Source organism: Gossypium hirsutum, chromosome D02, assembly GCF_007990345.1.
Source record: "Gossypium hirsutum isolate 1008001.06 chromosome D02, Gossypium_hirsutum_v2.1, whole genome shotgun sequence".
Lineage (NCBI taxonomy): Eukaryota > Viridiplantae > Streptophyta > Magnoliopsida > Malvales > Malvaceae > Gossypium > Gossypium hirsutum.
The window spans coordinates 8,231,216-8,252,494 of record NC_053438.1 but is presented as its reverse complement, the minus strand read 5'-3'; the positions used below and the strand labels follow the sequence as shown (position 1 = coordinate 8,252,494).

The 21,279-nt window shown below is 29.5% G+C and overlaps 2 protein-coding genes across 5 annotated transcripts; both read right to left on the bottom strand.

Moving 5' to 3' along the window:
- Positions 1-6,922: 6,922 nt before the first annotated feature.
- Positions 6,923-8,602, bottom strand: LOC121203166 (transcription factor bHLH148). 4 transcript variants are annotated; one of them, XM_041088221.1, is made up of 2 exons: positions 8,384-8,602; positions 6,923-8,180 (listed from the first exon to the last, which is right to left on the bottom strand). In XM_041088221.1, the coding sequence occupies exon 2, from the start codon at positions 8,109-8,111 to the stop codon at positions 7,449-7,451; it is 663 nt and encodes a 220-aa protein (XP_040944155.1). In that variant the 5' UTR covers positions 8,112-8,180; positions 8,384-8,602; the 3' UTR covers positions 6,923-7,448. The 4 variants fall into 4 exon arrangements, with proteins under 4 accessions (XP_040944155.1, XP_040944154.1, XP_040944157.1 ...); XM_041088220.1 differs by having other exon boundaries at positions 8,275-8,601; XM_041088223.1 differs by having other exon boundaries at positions 6,923-8,176; positions 8,275-8,601.
- Positions 8,603-18,631: 10,029 nt separating this feature from the next.
- Positions 18,632-20,001, bottom strand: LOC107908373 (uncharacterized). The gene is made up of 3 exons (XM_016835552.2): positions 19,841-20,001; positions 19,608-19,742; positions 18,632-19,232 (listed from the first exon to the last, which is right to left on the bottom strand). Exons 1-3 carry the CDS (start codon positions 19,943-19,945, stop codon positions 18,807-18,809), a joined length of 666 nt encoding a protein of 221 aa, XP_016691041.1. The 5' UTR covers positions 19,946-20,001; the 3' UTR covers positions 18,632-18,806.
- Positions 20,002-21,279: the final 1,278 nt, after the last annotated feature.

Below are 21,279 nucleotides of genomic sequence, written 5' to 3'. Positions count from 1 at the left end.
GTTCGTAGTATTAGAATCGTTCTAGTGTTACTGCTAACGTTACAAGAACCTACAGGGTCACACCCTATAGTTGAAATGAACGGAATAAACCATAGTTGGTATTGTTTTTGGGGTCGCTTGAATTAAATTAATTATAGAATTAATTTAATTCGGTAATCAAATTTCCAACACATTATGTACAAGGTTGTTGTACGTATAGTGAGGACATGAATTTGGTTAGCATAAGAATTCAAATAAATATATGGTTTACCGAACTTATATTATAATTAATGTAACTATAATTTTCGGATTAAAATATTATTATATTTATTTAATTCTTAAAAAAAACCCTAAAACAAAAGGATATATATAATCCCGTTTTTCTTTGTTTGAGTCTAGCAGCCGTCAAAGAAAAATAACTTTCAAAACTGTTTTGGGGATTCCTTCCGTTCGTAGTAAACTGGGTGGATTACGTAAAGGCTGGAATCACGATAGATTGCAGTTTGGTTCGACAGCAGATCAGACTACTCGTTGTTGAGGTGTTGCTGTCTACTCTGAATAAACATTAGGTAATTTCGCCACCTCTTTCACCCCGATTCGTTCCTCACACATGGATCTCTGGTTAGGATCGCCGGATTTTTATTTATTTTTTTGCTGCGCCATAGGGGTGCCGGCGATCCAACATGATACATGTCGTAGACATGTGTTAACACAAACACGGGCCAGGCAACTGCATATGCATATTAAACTTTAACTCCAATTACTCAATAAGAAAAAGAGGTAAGTCTATATATAAACCTTGTTAGAAGTTTATGCCTCCCTTTTCTTTTGCTTTACCAACTGTTACTGTAAATGCATGTAAATTAACTTTCTATAGACTTTCAGCCCAATGTATAAATATCTTAAAAAAAATCTCCTTTTTTTGTTCATAAATCTCCTGTTTCAAAAGAAAGGGGAAAATATTCCCTGACGTTTAGATTCTTTCATCCAAGACTATATTAAGTTTTTAACACCCGATAAATTTAAAATCAAATCAAATCAAATTTTTAAATAAAAAATATCGTTCTCATAACATTTAAAAACATTTGAACTTAATGTAACACCCCTTACCCGTATTCGACGCCGGAATAGGGCATGAGGCATTACTAGAACACATACACTTGTAAACGTATTTAACCGAGTTATAAAATTTCATCTAAATTAAAACTTTCAAATTTTTTTTAACATGCTTTTATAATTCTTCAAAATATATCCTTAAAATTTTATATTCATAATAAATAGGGCCTACGATACCCGATACATACCCATGCAATTCAATGCTTCATTTCCATTTCATTCAGTTCACAATTTCTCATGCTCACAATTCAAATCATATCGCTAGCAATTTCCATTTAATTACCATGTATTTCAATTAAAACACAATAATTAATAATAATTAGATTTAAATTACAGTAATACAAACTTACTAGGCTAAATTGCAAAAATACCATGATACAGGGGCATTTTGGAAATTTTCTATTTCCCTCGACTTTCCACGCGATCTTGATCTAAATTAATAATTTCATTCAATTTATTAATTTAGAAAATAAAACTATTCAATTCTAGAAATTTTGTCATTTTTTTATTTTTACAAAATTATCCTAAAAAGTTTACTTTTATTCAAATTAGTTCTTGAACCTAAAACATGTAAATTAGCTATTTTTAAAATAAACTCATATTATCAGAATATTCACATATATTTTTCCTCCTCCTTCACTCCATTCCACATCCTTAATGTACTTAACACTCTTAGAAATAACATTTTCTAAAGTTTCATTATTCACCCTTATGTATATTCAAAACTGTCTATCCGAGTCAGTATCACTAAATTATTTTCATCTGGAGCTACAGAACTCCAAATTATGAACTGTTAATTTTTCCTAAAACTAGACTCATATATATTTTTACCATAAAATTTTTAGAATTTTTAGTGTAGCCAATTGGTACAGTTTATTCTTTAAAGATTCCTATGTTTCACTGCCTGCCGTTTCTGACCTCTCTTCACTAAAAATCAAATATCTCTTAGTACAAAATTCTGATGGTAGTTTCGTTTATTTCTATTGAAACTAGACTCATTAATGAATTTAATCATATAAATTAAAAATTACAATTATTTTTTTACAATTTATAATGATTTATAAAAATTAGAACAAGGGATTCCAAAATCAATCCGACCCTACCTTACTAAAATTCAAATATCTAAAAATATATAACTCTTTTACTTGCTCTGTTTCTTTTATGTAAAAATAGACTCATTAAAATTTCATTTAATATCTTATTCACTCTCTAATTCAATTTCCACAATTTATGGTGATTTTTCAAAATTAACCTACTGCAGCTGTCCAAAACTGTTTTAGTGCAAGATGTTGATAATCAAATTTATAACACCCTCATTTCCTTTCTCTACAATATTTTCTATCAATTCCTCTTGTTTCCCTTCACTAACATATCAAGAACATAGAACCTTATATAATAAATCTCTATATTAACATTAATTCCCTACTTTTTCAATAATATCAACTCAAAAATATATTGAAATCTTAATGTTCTTACCTTGCTCTATTGATTTCAATATTTAACTTGATTTCCTCTCTCCTCCAGCCTTTATTTCTTGAATCTAACTTGATATTCTAGCTCCCGATAGTCTCCTTATCAATTTTCTCTCTTAGTAGCTATGGAAATTCTTTTGACTTCTAGATGAAAATGGTGAATTTTTGGTAGAAGGACCAAATTGTAAAGAAAGCAAAACTTTCTTTCTTTCTCTCTTTTTCTCACGTTGGTGCATGGAAAAATGGTGGGTTGCATGCTTCTTCATCTTCCTTTTCTTATATATATACTAAATAAAATAATAATAAAATAATAAAATATCATTTAAAAATCAAATTAAAATACTAATAAACTAATATTTATTTATTTATTTAATATAAAATATCTCCAACATATCATTATCTTCTAGATTTCTCTCTCTTCTAATTGACCATTTTACCCTCTATGATCTTTTAAAATTTCATCCTTGAGTCATCATTTAATTTGGTAAAATTGCGATTTAGTCCCTCAAAATTCTTCACCTTTTTCAATTTGGTCCTAATCCATCCATTTTCCTTAGTTTCTAGATCATTCCACCCTTAAAATATTTACACCACTGGTCCTTTAACTTTTTCATATTTACATTTTAACCCCTCAATTTTTTAGTATTTACTCTTGGTAAACAAAACTTTTCTCACTTTTGCGATTTAATCCTTTCTTGAACTAACATGTCATAATATACTTCCCAATGTTGACATAGCTCCAAAATTTCCCCTTTTTGTCGCTTTATTTCCTTATTTTATTATATCAAAGATAATATTTTACTGTAAAAATTTTTAGGCATTACACTTAAAATCTTAAAAAGTATTGAATTTTCATTCCACCCAACACTCATTAAACATCGCGAGATGCACCGAAAACCAAGTTGGTAAGGAAAATGTTCAAACAAATTGAATGCATGGTCATGTGGTCTATCTGTTGTCACTTTTCAACTTTGGTACCTATTGCTTTTGACACTGCAATCACATGCATGCATGCTTCTTCTTCTTTTTTCTTTTTTCCTTTTTTGTGTGTTTCTTTTTCCCAAAAAATTTTAAACCAAATTGCACGACATATATTATATGTATTTATCATAACCAAGTTGTTTCAAGTTTAGAGGAGCAAAGATCTTTCTCCCCTCATTCCATTATCTAAGTACCCAAACACTATCTCTTCATATTCAAGAAAGTGCAACATTCCCACTTTTATTGATGATGTTGTTCATAATTATGACAGCACCTAATGCTCTATATATAACATTGTTGTTGAAGTTAAATTAGGGTTAAATTTGGAGCTTGATTCATTCTATTTATGTCATCATTCTTAACACCTTTTGGATTCAAATTTAAATTCCATAACCCCTTTTTTATACTCAGCTGTAACTTTAATCAAGTATTAAGTCTCGAGTTTAGTTCAATATTTTAATATAATCCTTTTTAAAAGATGATATTTAATAAATTTAAGGTGAGTTTAGATAAGGGGTGTGTTTACTTACCGTTAGTGTAAAAACAGCGGTGTTAGTAAGATTAGATACTGTAACGACACTGTAGTATGAGACAATAAGTAAACTAAACGCACCGTATCGTACCCCATTGTCCATCCAAACCCACCCTTAATGTTTGAGTACAAACACTTCAATCTTTTCCCTATACATCCCAAGCATCGATACGTCATTGTCGTCAACATAGGAACTTGTTGCAAGGTATTTGGCCAAATAATATCATTCGGTCTGGATCCTGTAGAACCTACCACTAAAATAGTCCTAAGGGGAGATAAGGCTAAGTGGAAGGAAAAAGAGTTTTCCATTATATAAGAAATGAAAATTATTAGTCCAGCGCATAATTTGTGAATAAGATATTGTCTAATAATGAGTAATTTATATTCGCCTCTCTTTTTAGCATTAGGGAAAGCACGAAAGATCTTTGGTCCTCTCAATTATAATCACTTTTGCTTATATTTCTTCAAAAATTATGAAATTATAACGTAATATAACGATAGAATTACATTTTAAATTTTAAAATTTTCAATTTAATTTTAATTTTTTTAAAAATATTTGGATTTATTCAAATAAAATATTATGTATTAAAGGAGAAATTATTTTATGGATCATTTTCACCACATCATTCAGGGCCTCTTTTCAATTATTTAATTACATTTAAGTAATTTTTTTCCATGTTTTTGACACATAATTTTAGTAATTTTTTTCATCTTGAAACCCGAACCTAGAATCTTGAATCTCGAATCTCAAATCTCGAACTCTAAACTTTAAACTTTAAACTCTAAACTTAAGAGTTAGAATTTAGGGTTTAAGGTTTAAGATTTAGGATTTAAGGTTCATAATTTTAGATTCAAGATTTGGGGTTCAGAATTTTGAGTTCAAGATTTAAAAAAATAGTCAAAATTATGTGTTAATGACATAAAAAATTTATTAAAATATTAATAAATAATTAAAAGGACCCTACAAATAATATGATGATTTAAACCTTATTCATGAAAAGAAAAATTCAATTATGTCTTCATTTTTATTATCTCTTTTAAAAGAAAAAGATGCTCTAATAATAAACCAACCATGGGGGAGAGATGCCGTAAACCATTGTGAAATTAACCACCTTTGCTAGCCACATGCTTAGCACTAATGATTTAAACCTATGATATGAAAATGGAGCCTACCCTCTCTTTTTCCAATTGTCAATGACACATTTCATTTCATAGAATTTAAGCAATCCCAACTAATTAAATGATTAGTGCCCAACTTTATGGTTATTTCTACATAATTTTCTTCTTATAATTTCATCTCATACCTCTTTTTATCTTTTCAGATTATATTTATTTGATTATTTTGTCATTTAATGTGTGATATAATATATAAATAAAATTTTAATTTTTTGATTTAATTGTATATATAAATTTAAAATGGTGTCCAACGATGATATGTGTATTTACATTTAAACTCTCAAAATCAACAAAAAAAAAAATATGGCAATGGTTGAATCAAATGATGAGATGTATATTTATTAGAGTTTATTAGTTCAACGAATATGACCTCATAAACCTCATGTGTTGATTTGATAGTTAGGATGTTTTTTGTTTCAAGTATGATTTGGGTTCGAGTTGCACTAACTCTTCTTGTAATTTAACAAAAAAAATTTATTATATATAGATATCAATCATTAAAAAAAATACAAGGTGAAGCGACGAATTTCAAACTCACGTAAAAAGAATACTCCCAAGGGAGAAGGAGAGGCAATGAAATGTAATGTTGGCTTAAAAATTGGACATCCAATCAGAACCAACAAGTGGCCGGTGGGTGGATGTTGACACCTCAAATTCAGCTTGTGCATGGGCATAGATGAGAAGAATCAAACTCATACCAACACCACAGTTGACCCTTGTTCACAGCTTGGCCGTTGCCTTATCTTGCCTTGGTCATATATAAAATGCAGTCTCTGGTACAAAAGAATGTTTGACTGGCGGTATTGGGATGGGTGGAGCAGGTGTGATGTGTCTAGTCTCAGACGGTAGTCGTCTCTGCCAAACCCCATCCCCTATTTGATAATTTTGCTGATGCAGAAGGCAAGGCATGGCAGCCCATTAGTTGCACTGTGAGAGTGAGTCATTTACCCATAACTTCAACCCACCACCAGCAGGCTGTCATCTTTGAATATAGGCAGTGCATGAATCCCCGTTGAATTGAAGGAGAGATGGTCACTGCTCCAATCTCACCTCAATCACATCCACCATTTGAGTTTCCACGGCCGCCTCTCTCTCACATGTACTGTCACCCAACTGCCTGCCACACTTCTCTTTACTATTTTGCCGCCCCCGTGCTCCCTCCGCAACTTTTGGACTCTGCTCTGCTCTTTTTATTTCCATCCATATCTCGTATTCATTAATTCCTCCTCGATTCTTGAATAAAATATCTAAATAATTTTTCCATCTTCAAAAACTCAAACACCTTTTGTCCTGTCTATTATATTTTCGAATAGAATGAAATTTCAAGCTTGCAAAATCTTAATTTTTTTCTCATCAATGATGTTGACCCGCAAAATCATGGTATTGGAATGTAGGTATACTAAAAATGCAAAATATTTTAACCCTGTGCATTATCTTGATGATTACCATTTTAAATGTGACATAAATTCGAACCGTGTTAGTTGTGTTTTTGTTAAGACTTTACCCTCCTCTTATAATGCAAAAATAAAATACAAAATATCTTTGTTTCTTACCCGTGCCTAGCAGTTAGAACTTAGATATTATATTAAATAAAACTTCTTTTTAAATAAATATCAAAATTCTTTAAGTAAAATTTAGGGTTTAAAGCTTATAAATAAACAATTAATACCGAAAGAGTTATATCTCTTTTATTTATCTAACTCAATTCAATTTCAAATTAAATTAGAAGTAAATACAATTATCATATTCTGAAAAATGAAAAAGAATAAGAAAAAAAATTAACTTTAGCAGCCAAATGGGTGCAGCATCAAGTGCATTGTTCACCTACCCTAGTTTGGACCCAGCTTCCTCTCTTTTTTCTTATCGTCAAAATCAAACCCTACAAAATAATCATAAAACATTTTGCTTATTCCAATATATTTCCAGAAGAGTTGTTTGTATGCATAGTAAGGGGGACGATCCCTCCTTTTTTCTTTTTTCTTTTTTCATGTAGTAAATTGAAATGAAATGTGAGATATTTAAATTATTTTTGTGAAATGAAAGGGAAGAATAATGTATTTAACAGAAGAGGTGATTGATGAGGAAAGAGAGAGAAGGGCAAAAGAGGAGATAATAATAATAATAAGAATTAAAAAAAGGGAAAAAGATGAGGATGACACTTGGCATTTGTCAATTAAGGGAATAAAAAAGCGTCATTGGCTGGTCGGCGGCATTGGCCACTCAGGCGGAGGAGCCGAGCTAGAGCTTGCGGCTCCGGAGCCAGATAACAGATCTGCGAGAGCGCTCATGGCTCGAACCTGCATCTCAAGTGCCGCTATGTAATCAGTTGCTTCTTCAAGAATTACCGGTAACGGTTGCTTCCGGCAACCGGGAACCAATCTGCCTAGGACCTTTACTTTTCTTTGAACATTCGGTACACTTTTCGCTTTCAATTTCAAAACGCTAACTCTCGGTTTCTTCGACCGGCTAGTCCTTGTTGCGGCAGCAACGGCAGCAGCGGATCCTCTCTGTGATCTCTTCTGCTTTCTAAATTTCAGTTTAAGCCGGCTCGTCAAAATGGCCCGGCTCCACCTGGTTCTCCCTTTAGCAGCAACCGCCAACACTCTATCAGCGGCTTCACGGACAGCTCGACCACCGCGTGGAGCCGAAGGAGAGGGAGTACCGAGACTGACCTGACTCAAAGCTTGAAGAAGTTTTGAGGAATAGATTTGCTGCTGCGCCTCTGACTTCCATCTGGCATGATCTTCCTTTTGGCTCCGTTGAAGATTCTGTTTCACCATAGAATTCTTCTTCTTTTTCCTTTTGCTACGATCAGAATTTGTGTTCGTCACTGGATTCGTTATCAACGATGCCATCTCACCGGACAAAACGCCTTATTATTCTCTCTCTCACCGTACGATTCGGTGAATTATAACTAAAACTGTCTGGAAAAGGAGTTCAGATTCAGAATTTTTAGATAAAAGAAAAAACAGATTTAAATCAAAATTCCACAAAAAAAAAGGAAAAGAAAAATATTACCGATGTGATGAAGAGGCGGTGAAAATTGAGAGAAGAAAGATGGTCAGAGAAGAACGGAATCGATAATTTGTTGTTTTTAAAGAGAGAGGAGAGGAGGCGTTAAAGTTACCTTGGAAACGCTTATTTATTGCTTATGGGTTGGAGGATATTGGGTTTGGCTGAAGTGGATGCGACCTTTGCTGCAGTGAAATGGTAAGGGCCAGTCCAAATGAGCCGGGATTTGCTGATAAGCCATAGGGGGCTCGCCTTCGCTTCCACCCTTCCTTAGCTAGCTTGACACGTGCATTTTGTACGATGAAACAAGCCACACCACACCCTTGTTGATGCATAATGTCATAAGTCACAAATTTAAGGTTTTATAAACTTTAGTGCAAGTTTTTTTTTATAATTTTTTATATAAAAGCAAAATAAGACAAAATTACATTTGTAATATTTTATTTAATTAAATCGGTGCTTAAATAATTTGTAACATCGATTTAGTTAAAATTTAATAATAAAATACATTAAATGTATATTTTTATTGAGGGAATTTTGATTATTCAAGGAGAAATTTGTGAAGTGTCCTTCATTGACTCCCTCATCAGATTTGTTATTGGGCTTAGAGTATATGTTCGATCTTATCTCTAGGTTTTATGAGTTAAATCTCATAAAGAGGAAACGTTGAGATCTTTTTAACGGTGAAAGTATTTTTATTTCGTGAATTCTTGATAATTCTTGTAGATAAAATCAAACATAAATATCTAAATCCCGATACTAAACCATTTCCACCTGGGTTTGCAATACTCTGCATTGGCCCAAAAAAAGAGAGTTGAGAAAGCTGACTTTCCACCAAAATTTACCTCAAAACCAAGCAAATCCACACAATTTCAGTGTCCCAAAATATTAAAATTAGCAAGGAGAAAAGAAGAAGGGAAAGAGAGATGAGGTGTGAAGGTGTAATTGGAGGCAGGTGTCGTGTTGGCTTCCACTAATTGACCGGGTGGTTCCCATTTTCACACCGTGCAATGATGATTGGTTGATAATAATAAAAAAAAAGGGCAAAAACGCTTGTGGGATGTGGGTTAGGTGTTTGGGTGGGCACTTTACAATGGTTATGCTTGGGCTTTTGTTTCGTATTTTGTTGGGAGAAGCGAAGGGGGTTTTGGAATTTTCCCTACTTTCTGAGGTGTGGACAGTTATGCTCTGCTCCGCATTTCATGCCATTTGGGGTCCCCCCATATCTTCTCTCTTTTGCTTTCATAAACCCCATCCCATAAAAATAACATATACTTAAATATAAAAATAAATTGATTTTTTAAACATATTAAATATATATAATCAAAACCATATAATTACTTTAACCAATAGTTTCAAGAAAATAGTCTACATCTATATAATCCTTAAATCCTATATTGGCCTGATGATCAGAGTGTTTACTGTCCCGAATATGACCTGAATTGAAGTCGCGCTAGTTACAGTTTAACTCTCCTCCTGTAATTCATCAAAAAAAAAACCAACTCCTTTGGAAGTTATTAAGAATAGATAGAAGTAATTTAGGCATTATCAATTTAATTATTTTAATTATTTATGCTTTTGATTGTTTTTTTAATTTGTTGGAAGTTACTTTTGTAATATTTATTTGAATTAATTGTATTTTAAACATTATATTTATTATTAAATTATTTTATTAGATTTTTATTTTATTTTTTAATAATTTAATTTCTATATACGTGTGTGCATGCAACAAGTTAAATAGAATTTTTTTTAAATGTTGAGAATATGAATAATTTTAAATTTTATCGTTAAACATATTAATTTAGTTTTTTTTAACTAGATTTTTATAATGCTTTAATTATAAATATTTAATCTATATATCTATTTATAATATTGTTTTATTGTTTAAGTAAATGGTTTTTATTTATATCAAATTAATTTTTTTTAACTTTTTAGAGTTACACATTAGCGTCTTTTGACTTCTTTTGAAGGTTACAATTAAGATGAACAAGATGTTGTTGATCGGGAGATAGAAATAGGGTTGTTTGAGATTGAACCTAAGCTCTCACGCCTACAACATAATGTTTTTGTCATTGGGTCAACAGGTTGTTTGCATAAGGTCACTTTTTAAGTAGAGTTTTTTTTTTCCTCTTATTTAATTTGTGTGTTTTTATAATATTTGTAATTTAAGTTTATAGATATTTATATTTCTCCTCTTTTCTTTTTTCTCCAACGCAAGAGTCATGGGGTAGTTTTTCTGCCATTTTCTTTTATTTTTAAAAATCAAATAAATTATTTATAAGTCAAATTCTAAAATGAAAAAGATAATATGGAAAGGAAAAAATAAAAATATTTATATTTATATAAATGAAAACCCATTTTTTTTCTTTCCCTTGAGATAATAAAAAGCAGATGCCCCAAATTCTAATATAATCAACAGCCAAAATCATTTTACCATGTGCATGCCAATTGATTTTTTTTTTCTTTTTCTAAAGATTAAGAATAATGTAATGAAAATTAGTTGACATAATGAGGTGCCAGAGAGACTGCCTCCCTTGTGTGCGACATAATAAAGCATGGTGAAGAGGGAGTGCTTCAAACATTTATTTTAAACCAGATTTGGAAATGGGGATTCAACCCTAATTATTACTCCATCAAAATAAAATTGAAAAGCTATCTTACTTTATTTGGCCAAAGAGTTAATTCTCACCCCAAGTTCTAATTAAAGGGGGAGAGGAGAATTACTCATGGCTCAGGTCGTTTGTTTAAGTTTAAAAGTCTGCCTAAAAAATGAGAAGATTTAGATAAAATACAAGACTCGAAAAATGAGTTTGGGTAAATTTTAAAGTCTACTTTTTATATGGGGAGGACCTTAGGCAATATTTTTTAGCTTGATTCCGACTTTATGGTATAAGACAATATTATATTGATTATATATGTTAAATAATAATTTTATATTTATATTTATATTTATATTAAATTACTAACCCAAAAAGAATTAAATCATTACCCAAAACCTAAAAAAAAATTAACCCAACCCAAAATATAAAATTTTATATTTAATATTTAATATTTAATATAATAAAAAATGTTTTTAATATAATAAAACATTTATTATATTTATGGTAGTAAATAATTTTTATATTTAAGTGGGAATATAAATGGGATACAAATATTTTAGAAAATAAAAAGACAGCTGACACATAATTTTAAAAAAGTTTTGAGCAGATTTTTTAGGTAACATGACATGTATAGAGCAGATATCAAGTGAGAAAAAAGGAAAGGAAAGGAAAGGAAGAGCAAACATGGCCCCATTACTTGGTATGACTCCAAAAATAATGGAAAGAAAAAGAGCAGTTTTTATAGCATGGGTTTACATGTACAATATCTGCTGCCAAGATGTCATCTCTACAATCTTTGAGTTCATGTAATCATGCCAAAAATTTGTTTTTTCTTAGGCCTTCTTCATTGTGGGATGGGTAAAAGTAGGCAGTAAAAGGAAATGGATGTTAAGAGAGACGAATTCATTATCACAGCAACACTTGGTCGAACTTTTTAATTACTATGATTCAAATTTGAGTTTGGACTCGAGCAAAAAGGTAAAGGATCGAGTTTATCTTTTACCAAGTAAATAAGTTTTAATTAAGTCCGTTCGACCGCGCTAAAGAATAATTTACTCCTTTTTATTATTATTTCAAATCAAGTCTAAGTTTTAAAAGCAAAACTTCTGTTAGATTTAAATTTTAAACTTTGAATTAAGCTCGAGTCAAATTCTTTTACAACTTAAATTTGACTCCACTCAATTGCATCCTAATTGAAACCCTTGACTATAAAGTTATCTAAAATTCAATAAAATCCTAAATAAGTAAAAACATTGAGCTTTTAACTATAAGTAGAGAGGTTGATTGAGTCTTTAGCTCAATTGGCATGAATATCGTTCATGGGTTTAAGTTCACTGAAACGCATCATCCTCCTATTTATAGATTTAAGAGAAACTCTAGCAGAAATAAATTGAATCAATTTCAGATTCATTAAATGCAGAAAAAGGTATAGCTTAATGATTAATCCAAATTTTAGCAGAAAAACAGATATTAATGAAGAGCAAAGATACAATGATTATGTCACAATCCCTCATTGATAACTTAAATTTTCTTTTTTATTATACTAAACGTTGCTTTAAAGTACAGCTACACCTCACATAGGGAAAAAGAGAAATGGGGTTTGTTGATTACATCGAATCTCACCTCTTTTTATACAGCTACGCCTAAAAGATTTGTGGATAAATTACATCGGTTAAATTCTTTGTATTTAATAAAAATTATGGAATTTAATTTTTAAAATTTCAATACTCTTCAAATAATAATTGTTAAATCCATAAAGTAAACATCTGTCGAACCTGTCCATGGATCTGGTCATTTATCTAAGCCTAAAAGTCCACCTAAAAATGAGATTAGGTAAAATTTAAGGCTCATTTTCAATCGAACTCATTCATCCTTGAATTTTTACGTACTCTTAATTTATTTTCAATTTAATTATGTAAAATGATTTCTTATGCAACTTTATATTAATTGAAATATGCTACTTGACAAATTTTTTTAGAGTGTGACATAATTATCACTAAAAATATAGTTAACAATTATATTGATAGACTATTAATATTTATCAATTTCCACAAGGTTAATATTTGCAAATAAAGAATTTAATAATTTTGTTTATTTTAATTTTCAAAAATATTCACTAATTAATTTCCATAATGAATGTTCTAATTCCTTGCTAATAGTGTTTTATTTCAATAATTTCACCCAATAAAAACTAAAGTATTATAAACAAATAAATACTTTAGCAATAAAATGTGACATGCCCTTATTTGTCATTTTACACATATCAGCTTTAGACTATCAACTAAGTTTTATTGAACACTTTCAAATGAATAGTTAATAGAATCAGTTCGTCAAATCAACCACTACAATCAACAATCAGCTATCAGCCAATTGCCAAAGGGGCCATTTATATTTATACTAAACCACTAACCCAATAACAATTAAACTCGTTACCAAAACTTTTAAAAAAAAATCAGAACTAAATAATCCAACCCAAAATGTAAAATTTTAAAAATTATATTTAATACAACAAAATATTTATTATGTTTAAGGAAGTTTTTTTAAATATAAATACTTTTTAATGTATTAGAAAACTTTTATTTTAATGTTTTTTAAGTGCACTTAGTGTATTATATTTTTTTAAAAAAATATCAAATATGGGTGACCTGTCGGGTTTAGACAAAAAAAATAAATCCATTATTGGGGACAAGCTCGGGCTTGAAAAATTAGTCTAGATACCTTGTATTGGACTGACCAAGCTCGTGAGCACCTTTAAGTTTTGTTATTTTCAAAATTTGATGTGCCAAACATATTATCATATGTGTAATCTCATGTCAACTTATTGTTTCCACATATTACTCACTAAAAATTCAGTTAATGAATTATTGATTATCATTTGCATTAAGACTAAAATTTCAAACTTCGAAAAGTATAGGGACTTAAAATGATCCAATTGGAAAAAATAAACTAAATCTACAACTATGTGCATAGTATAAAACTAATAATTGAATCTCACCAAACAAATTTAACTGTTAGTATTTGGGCCAAAACTAAAATTTTGAAATTGAAAAAGATTAAAATTTACCAATTCAAAAAATATAATAACTAAAATTAATCAAATAAAAACTCAAAAATTAAATCCACAACGTTTTCTAATAACAAAGAATAATAGTAGAATTTAATCTAATACACCAAACTCTAAGCTTTAATTCAGCTCATAGTGACACACATCACCAAGGAGAGAAAAACTCAATACTTAGGATGGTATAGTGAAATCCAAATCTCATTCAACCACTTATGTATAAAGAGTTTATAAGCTTGCATTTGGTGACACCATCTATGTTACCAATATCTAATAATTGTGTTAGATATATGAGATTTGAAAAAAAAAATTTCAAGTAAAAGTATCGTGGAAGCCTTTGTACTAAAAATTAAGCCTTGGTACTAAAAGTTGGATTGTATTTTAATATTTCTATTTAAAAAATGGATAAATTAGTCCTTATACGTTAAATTAGAAAGCAATGGTTGTTTTGTTTAAAATTGTATCCATTGTTACTAGTAAAAGTTGGTTCATATACATTAGCATAAGGTACTCGTGGCACACCACATGTAACTATCTGGTTATTCTATCAATCATGCTAGTTTTTAATAGTAAAAATGGATGAAATTTTTAATAAAAATGACCAATTTACTCTTTGATCTAACATACATAGATTAATTTATTTATTTTTAAAGTAAAAGAGATAAAATACAATATAACTCTATACCTTTACTAATGATATGTTATGTATTCTTATCCAAGTAGTGGCCTAAATTCATATAAAATATCTCACCATCTCCAAATTCCTGTCTACCTCATCTACAACACCCTACCATTCCTTTACGTTGTCCTTCTATCATTTTATCCAACTATTTTATTTTCTTCAACAACTGCAATATTTGATGACATAAATATATAAAAATCATTCTACTTTTTTAAAAATTAAAATTTAATTTTTACATTTTAATTTTGAGATATTGATCCTCTATTTTTTATGTAAAAAGTCTTCGCTTATTTGTCTAATTTTGAAATAATTTTTTTGAATTTTAATAATAATTTGTTTATTTTAAACCGATCGGACCAATTGAATTAAGAACCAATGATTTAACTGATTCGGTCATTAGTCTAGTTCCAAAAATATTGTCAAAATTTCAAAAAACAATATTATTTACTTCTTGAATGGTAACAAGAAACGTTTATGGACTATATGATCCAACCAACTTAACTCATTTTAGAACAAATTTGGGTTTATATTTTTCAACTTATGCTGCCTATCTCAATGTTAAAATATTAAATTTTATAATTAAATTTAATATAATTTTTTTTTATTTTTTTAAACAAATAAATGATTCATTTGGATTAAACGAACTCGAAGCTATTTCTTTTTAAATCCAACCTCAACTTAACCTTATCCATAAACACTTCTAAAGGTAATAAAGTCTCTACAAAGTTCAAATTCTATTCAATCCGTGCATCATATTTGAACAAATATTTTTTTAATTTAATTCAAATAATTTATATATCACAAATAATTTTAATTAAATTTAATTATAATTATACGAAATATTAATGTAAAATAATTTTTAAATAATTACACAAATCTAAATCGATTCAAATTAAACTGAATTATGCTGTATAATTTTTTAAATGCACAAGACTTCATTTATTACTTTTGTATTTTACCAAAATGGAGTCCATTTCTATCTAACATTATTTTAAATAATATATTTAGAACAAAAAAAAAGTATATTAAATTTAATCTAAACTTATTCAAAGTTTATATCATTATATAAAAATTATTTTATATACTTTATAATTAAATTTACATAAAAACATTTTTGATATATAATTAATCTAATTTAAAATGAAAAAAAATGTTCAAATTTGATTTAATATTAACTCAATGAATAGCTCAAAGTTTAGAGAAACCTTATTATCATTTATGAAGTAAATAACACATTTTTTAATTTTCCATTTTTTAAAATTATTTGAAATAAAATTTTCAAAATTATTTTTTATTTTTAAGAGTTTTAAAATTTTCACAATATTATATTTTTTATTAAAAAATACTTTTAATTTTAAAGTATTTTTTGTAATTATTTATTTTTTATTAAAAAATAAATATTAAATTAACAATGAACTATAAATGATTAGTGCTAAAAAAGTTAGTTTACTATTTTTATAACAGCCACGTCAAACAATTTTAACAATAAAACTATGAAAAAATCAAAATTTTTAAATATAAAAATAAGAATTCAAGGACTCGAATTTACACTAATTTTAAAATTTTAAAAATTACATATTTAGAACCATATAAAACTAGTGGATGCATGTGATCTAAGAACCATCTTAAAAGTTGCTCCTACTACAAATATATATTTTTTGGCCTATATTTCTACTTAAACTCTTTTATTTTTCAGACGGGCCTTCAAGCTAATTTAATAGTTTATCAAGTTTTTTAATTATATTAAGCATTTAAATATCTTTTATTAAATAAACAAGTTTTAATTGAGTATAATGGACAAAGTTAAAAAATAATTTGATTTTTTTCTCAAATCAAATTTAAAAATTAAAAATTTTGAATTGAACTCAATTTCAATTTCATAGTTAAGCTGGACTATAAAGTTATATAAGGTTGAGCAACGTAAAAAAGTAAAAATACATTCAGCGTTTAATTATAAGTACAGAGTGACAGCAACGTACTCCATAAATGCTTATAGGAACTTCTTAGCCTTTGTTTTTACATTCTAAATTTCTCTAATGATCCCAATAAAGATCCTTCATTGGGCATCACAAGTACAAACAAATTGAGTCAATTTTAGATTCATGAAAAGTTATATCTTGATGATTAATCCAAATTTTAGCACAAAAACACTTGATGCGAAAAGCAAAACATTCAATGATTATGTCGCAATCCCTCATTGATAACTCCAATTTTCATTTTATTATACTAAACCTTGCTTTTAAGTACAGCTAGACCTCTCATTAAAAAAAGGGCTTTAACTATATTATAGGTGTGGGTGGATTACATCGAATCTCAGCTCTTTATGTACAACCATGCCTCAAAGTTTAGCTGTATTTATTCATTTTTAAGTGGGTCTTAATCATGCTCTCATTCGTAAACAAACAAAAGTTTTGTGGATTACACCAAACCCTTAACTCTAAAATCCAGCTAACTTCCCTCAGGTGACTCACATCACTAGAGGAAAAAATCCCCTACTTGACATGCTTTAGTGAAATCCTCTTCAATTTAATTATCGAGCTTGACTAATTGAATTAAAAATTAATGGTTCCAAGAATTCAATCGGTGGTATAAAAAAAAATAGAGGAAACTGTTATCAGTCTATAAAAAAACTAGAAACCCAAAATTAAAATAAAAATAAAATAAAATAAAATAAAAAACTTAATTAGTTGTGAATTTTTTAATATTTATTTGTTTATTATTTTTATAAATTTTTTAAATCGAACATCCAATCAATTGAATCAACTAAACTAAGATTCAACTACGAGTTTAGTTTTTACATTATTACTCACTTATCCCCTGATGCAACCACTTTCATAGAAAGAGTTTATAAGATTTCATTTGGTGTCACCATCTATGTTACCAATGTTTTATCTATTTCTTTTTACTCTCAAGAATTTATATTTAATATTGTGCTTGACACATAATTAAATATGTTTATCATGTATGACCTGTCATAATTTTTTTTTAAATTTAAATACAATCATATTAACTCCATATCTAATGATTCACCATCTCAGAATATTCCCATTCCTTCTCACAAATTCCTAATTATCACCCCTATAAGGCAGTCCTATCCTATTACCTAAATAGTTTATTTACTTCAAGGATAGTAATAGTTGATAACATAAATATAAAACTTGTCCATTCCTGTGAACTAAGAGCCACTGTGAAGTTGACTGGTGTTGCTCCTACTACAATTTTCACGCAGTCATGCTTTCCTTTGGTTGCATTTCATTCGAATAATGCGAATGATAGGTTGACTTGTTTTAGCTAAGTCTAACAAACAAAAATATGAAACGGTGATAGCTTTGAACATTGGACCCACTACTGAATACTAAACAATACAGCCACACACAAGCTATATGAAGAGGTCAAAATATATGGTCTTGACAGTCTAGTTGCAGGAAAATAAATCTGGGCATGTCAAATATCTAAGTACACTATACTGTTAGTCAGACAAGGGTCGGACTATCGAATGAGTATGTACCAGCACAAGTATGTTTATTTTTCCTAAGTTATTCCATGTTTTTGAAGGATCATTAGAAAATCATTAGACAGAAGTACTTCATAAAAAATAAGAGCCAAAACAACATACTTTCAAATTCTTTGAGAGTTCTCAACCCAAAGAATAGACTTTAGTTGTTAAGCGTGAAGGGGCATGAAGTTATTACCATGCAATAAACAAGTTCAATTATTGACCAATTCATTAAATCATCATCAGTTAAGGACAAAAAAAGGAGGTAGACATGCATATCTATGCAACCAGACTGCCGTACTTGTTGCTAATTTAAGTCTTCAGTTACTATCAATTTAAGTTTTAGCATGTTACCATCTAAGCTAAAGTTTAAAAAAAAAAAGGGCTGAAATTGGCATCCCTGATTTTCATAATTGCTAGACATGGTGCGGGGATTTTCCGGGACATGGGTTGTTCGGTAAAATTGTGACTAGCAATAAGTTTAGAGATCTTAGAATCAATCAAGCATCTGAATATAAAAATCATTCAACTAATTAACACTTAATTAATATGTGCAATATCAGTCTTATTAATACGAAATTATGAAAATGATCAGAGCAAGACTATACACATTGAAACTGTAACATGTCATCAAAATGGAGTGACGAAGATGATCCGAAAATCCAAATCCAATTAACATGAAAACAGTAAAAGTTACCTTCAAGTTGGCGGCGGTCCCGTGAAAGAGCAAACGGGTCTTGAATAGCAGAACAAATACAAGGAAAATAAGGAAACCGCAACAACCCAAGTCAATAAGCAGAGAAATCGGACATGAGCATTTCTAGAAACAATTTCCTGTAGCTTATCTATCTCTTGAGGCATAGTGTAAAACTCCTTAATAGTGAACTCGATTAATGCATCTAGAACCTTCTTGGATTTGTTCTCCAAGTGAGCAGAATTCAATGCTTGGAACCGAGCTTGTTTTAGAAGATCCAGAAAAATCTCTACTTCCGCTAAACCAGTCATTGAAAAGTCAATTGGTTCATCCCTATTTGCAGCGCTTATCTTTGAATAAGGACCGATTTCAGATGATATGAAAGTTTCTGATGAACTTGAAAGTAATGGATTCGATGTGATGGCAATGCTCTGAAACAGACGCAAAGAATTTAACAACCGAACCTACCTATTATGCATTTTTCATTTATCTAACCAAATTTTCGAACATATTATCATAATATTTTGCAAGGAACTTGAAATATATATAATTTAGAAGGGAAGAAAAAACTACTATTCATCCTTGAGAACAGTTTTTCACGGAAAATAAAGATAGATTTGAAATTTATTTTACCGCGCTTATTGACGGTTGAATAAAGCATAAGTAAAACGCATAAACCATTATTTTAAATCAATAACAGAGATTACGCTTATTCGCGCATTCAGATTAAAATTTAATTTAATCTACCTCCTGCAATTCTTACTCAAATATATACACACATAAAAAGCTAAGTAAATAATTCGTACCTCAGTAGTTTCAAAGTTGAAATTAGCATCTGAAACGGCAGAAATTGAAGAGAAATCAATGGACTCTTCAGAAATATTAGGTAAATCATCTTCGATCGGGGAAATGAATGCTTCGATTAAACTCTTCTGAGCAATCTGCAAGGGAAACAAAGAAAAATAAATAAATTAGCTCGCAAATGCAGAGGAAACAATGACGAGAGGATATTGAGAAATTATTGGTCAGAATCACTGACCTTCTTTGAAGTTTTCTTCGCCGGAGAATCATTTGATCGGCGATTGGCGAGATCTAAAGATCGTCGGTGTTCTTTTCGCGGAGTTTGATTTTCTTTTTCTTTCATTTTGAAAATCTCGTTTTATTTCGAACTCATTTCTGGCGGGAGGCTTTCAATTTCAAATTTTAATAACTCCGCTGAATAGAGCCGGGCCTATTTATTGATGATAAATGGTAATTAAGAACTACAATTCCGCAATTTAGGCCCTTAAATATTTTGGGAGTAAAAAAATTACTTTCATGAAATGGGCCACGCTGAAAAAGCCCGACCACAATAAGCTAACAGTCCTCAAACACAACAAATCAACGTAATAGAATAATTTTAACATTTTTTCCTTTATTTACTTAAAATTATGGGTGAAATTAGTGTTATGCTTTGAAAGCTTGAATTTCCATTAAAAAAATTGTATTTGAAAGTTTGTGAAGTTAAAAATACATATTAAATATTATCTTTTACTGTCTATTGATCAATGGTATTCATCATATCTTCAAACTTGTGGGATCCATTTTCAAACATGAATGTGTGGTATAAGTGGAGGCTTATGTTCTAAAAATGATTGAGCCCATAGCCGGTATGTTAGGTATATGATTTGTGTATGGCATAGCTTTACTAGCAACAGTGAATTTCATAGTTCAATTAAAGAGTTAATGATATCCTCTCATTGGCATTGTGTGGATTGATAAATATGGAACATGGTCACAGGTTGTTGGTTCTCGAACGAGCAATTTATCACAGTCATTTGTTGTCAATGATCATATTAATCATTAAGAAGACACAATGATGACAATGAGATAAAATAGGATTGTATTGAGTGAACATGTTTAACTCAAAGGAATCAATGATATCATATGAGGGTAACACACATTACGAGGTCATTGGATAAAATAGTTGGATGAATCACTTTCGTAAAAAGTATACAATAAGGAGTTTTCAATCATGATTCTTCTTGTGGACTGACTTCATGACTAAATAATTGCGAATTATCAAAACAGTGCTTCTAGACATAATTGCAATTACTAGAGCCTAATTGTATATGTTTGATCGGTCCCTCCGCTAGCTCAACAAAAGTTCGATCGGACTGTATTTAAATCAGAAGAAAATTCCACGACTTTGGAAATAATTTAATTGAGTCGATTTATTCGATATGAAATTAAATTAGGTGATCGTGAGAATTGTTCAACTATAGAATTTGGTTAAAGAATTTTATTGAAAAATAATTTGGAAAATCTAAGTTATTTTTAGAAAAATTATTTTTAATCAAGTAAAATTAAATTAATCAAATTAATTAAAATTAATATGATATTTTTAGAAATTAATTTTCAAGTCAGACAATTAGCCCAAGGGTAATTAAACTTGAAAATTGGACCTAAGATCGTAAATTGAGCTCGGGAACCCAAAAC

What these genes read in the sequence shown, in the direction of transcription:
- LOC107908373 (XM_016835552.2), bottom strand. Translation starts at nt 19,945, where the DNA reads ATGAAAGAAAAAGAAAATCAAACTCCGCGAAAAGAACACCGACGATCT. An exon ending in CGAAGAAAACTTCAAAGAAG is followed by an intron (nt 19,743 to 19,840) that starts GTCAGTGATTCT and finishes TTTCCCTTGCAG; the next exon opens with ATTGCTCAGAAGAGTTTAAT. An exon ending in TCAACTTTGAAACTACTGAG is followed by an intron (nt 19,233 to 19,607) that starts GTACGAATTATT and finishes CGTCTGTTTCAG; the next exon opens with AGCATTGCCATCACATCGAA.
- LOC121203166 (XM_041088221.1), bottom strand. Translation starts at nt 8,111, where the DNA reads ATGGCATCGTTGATAACGAATCCAGTGACGAACACAAATTCTGATCGT.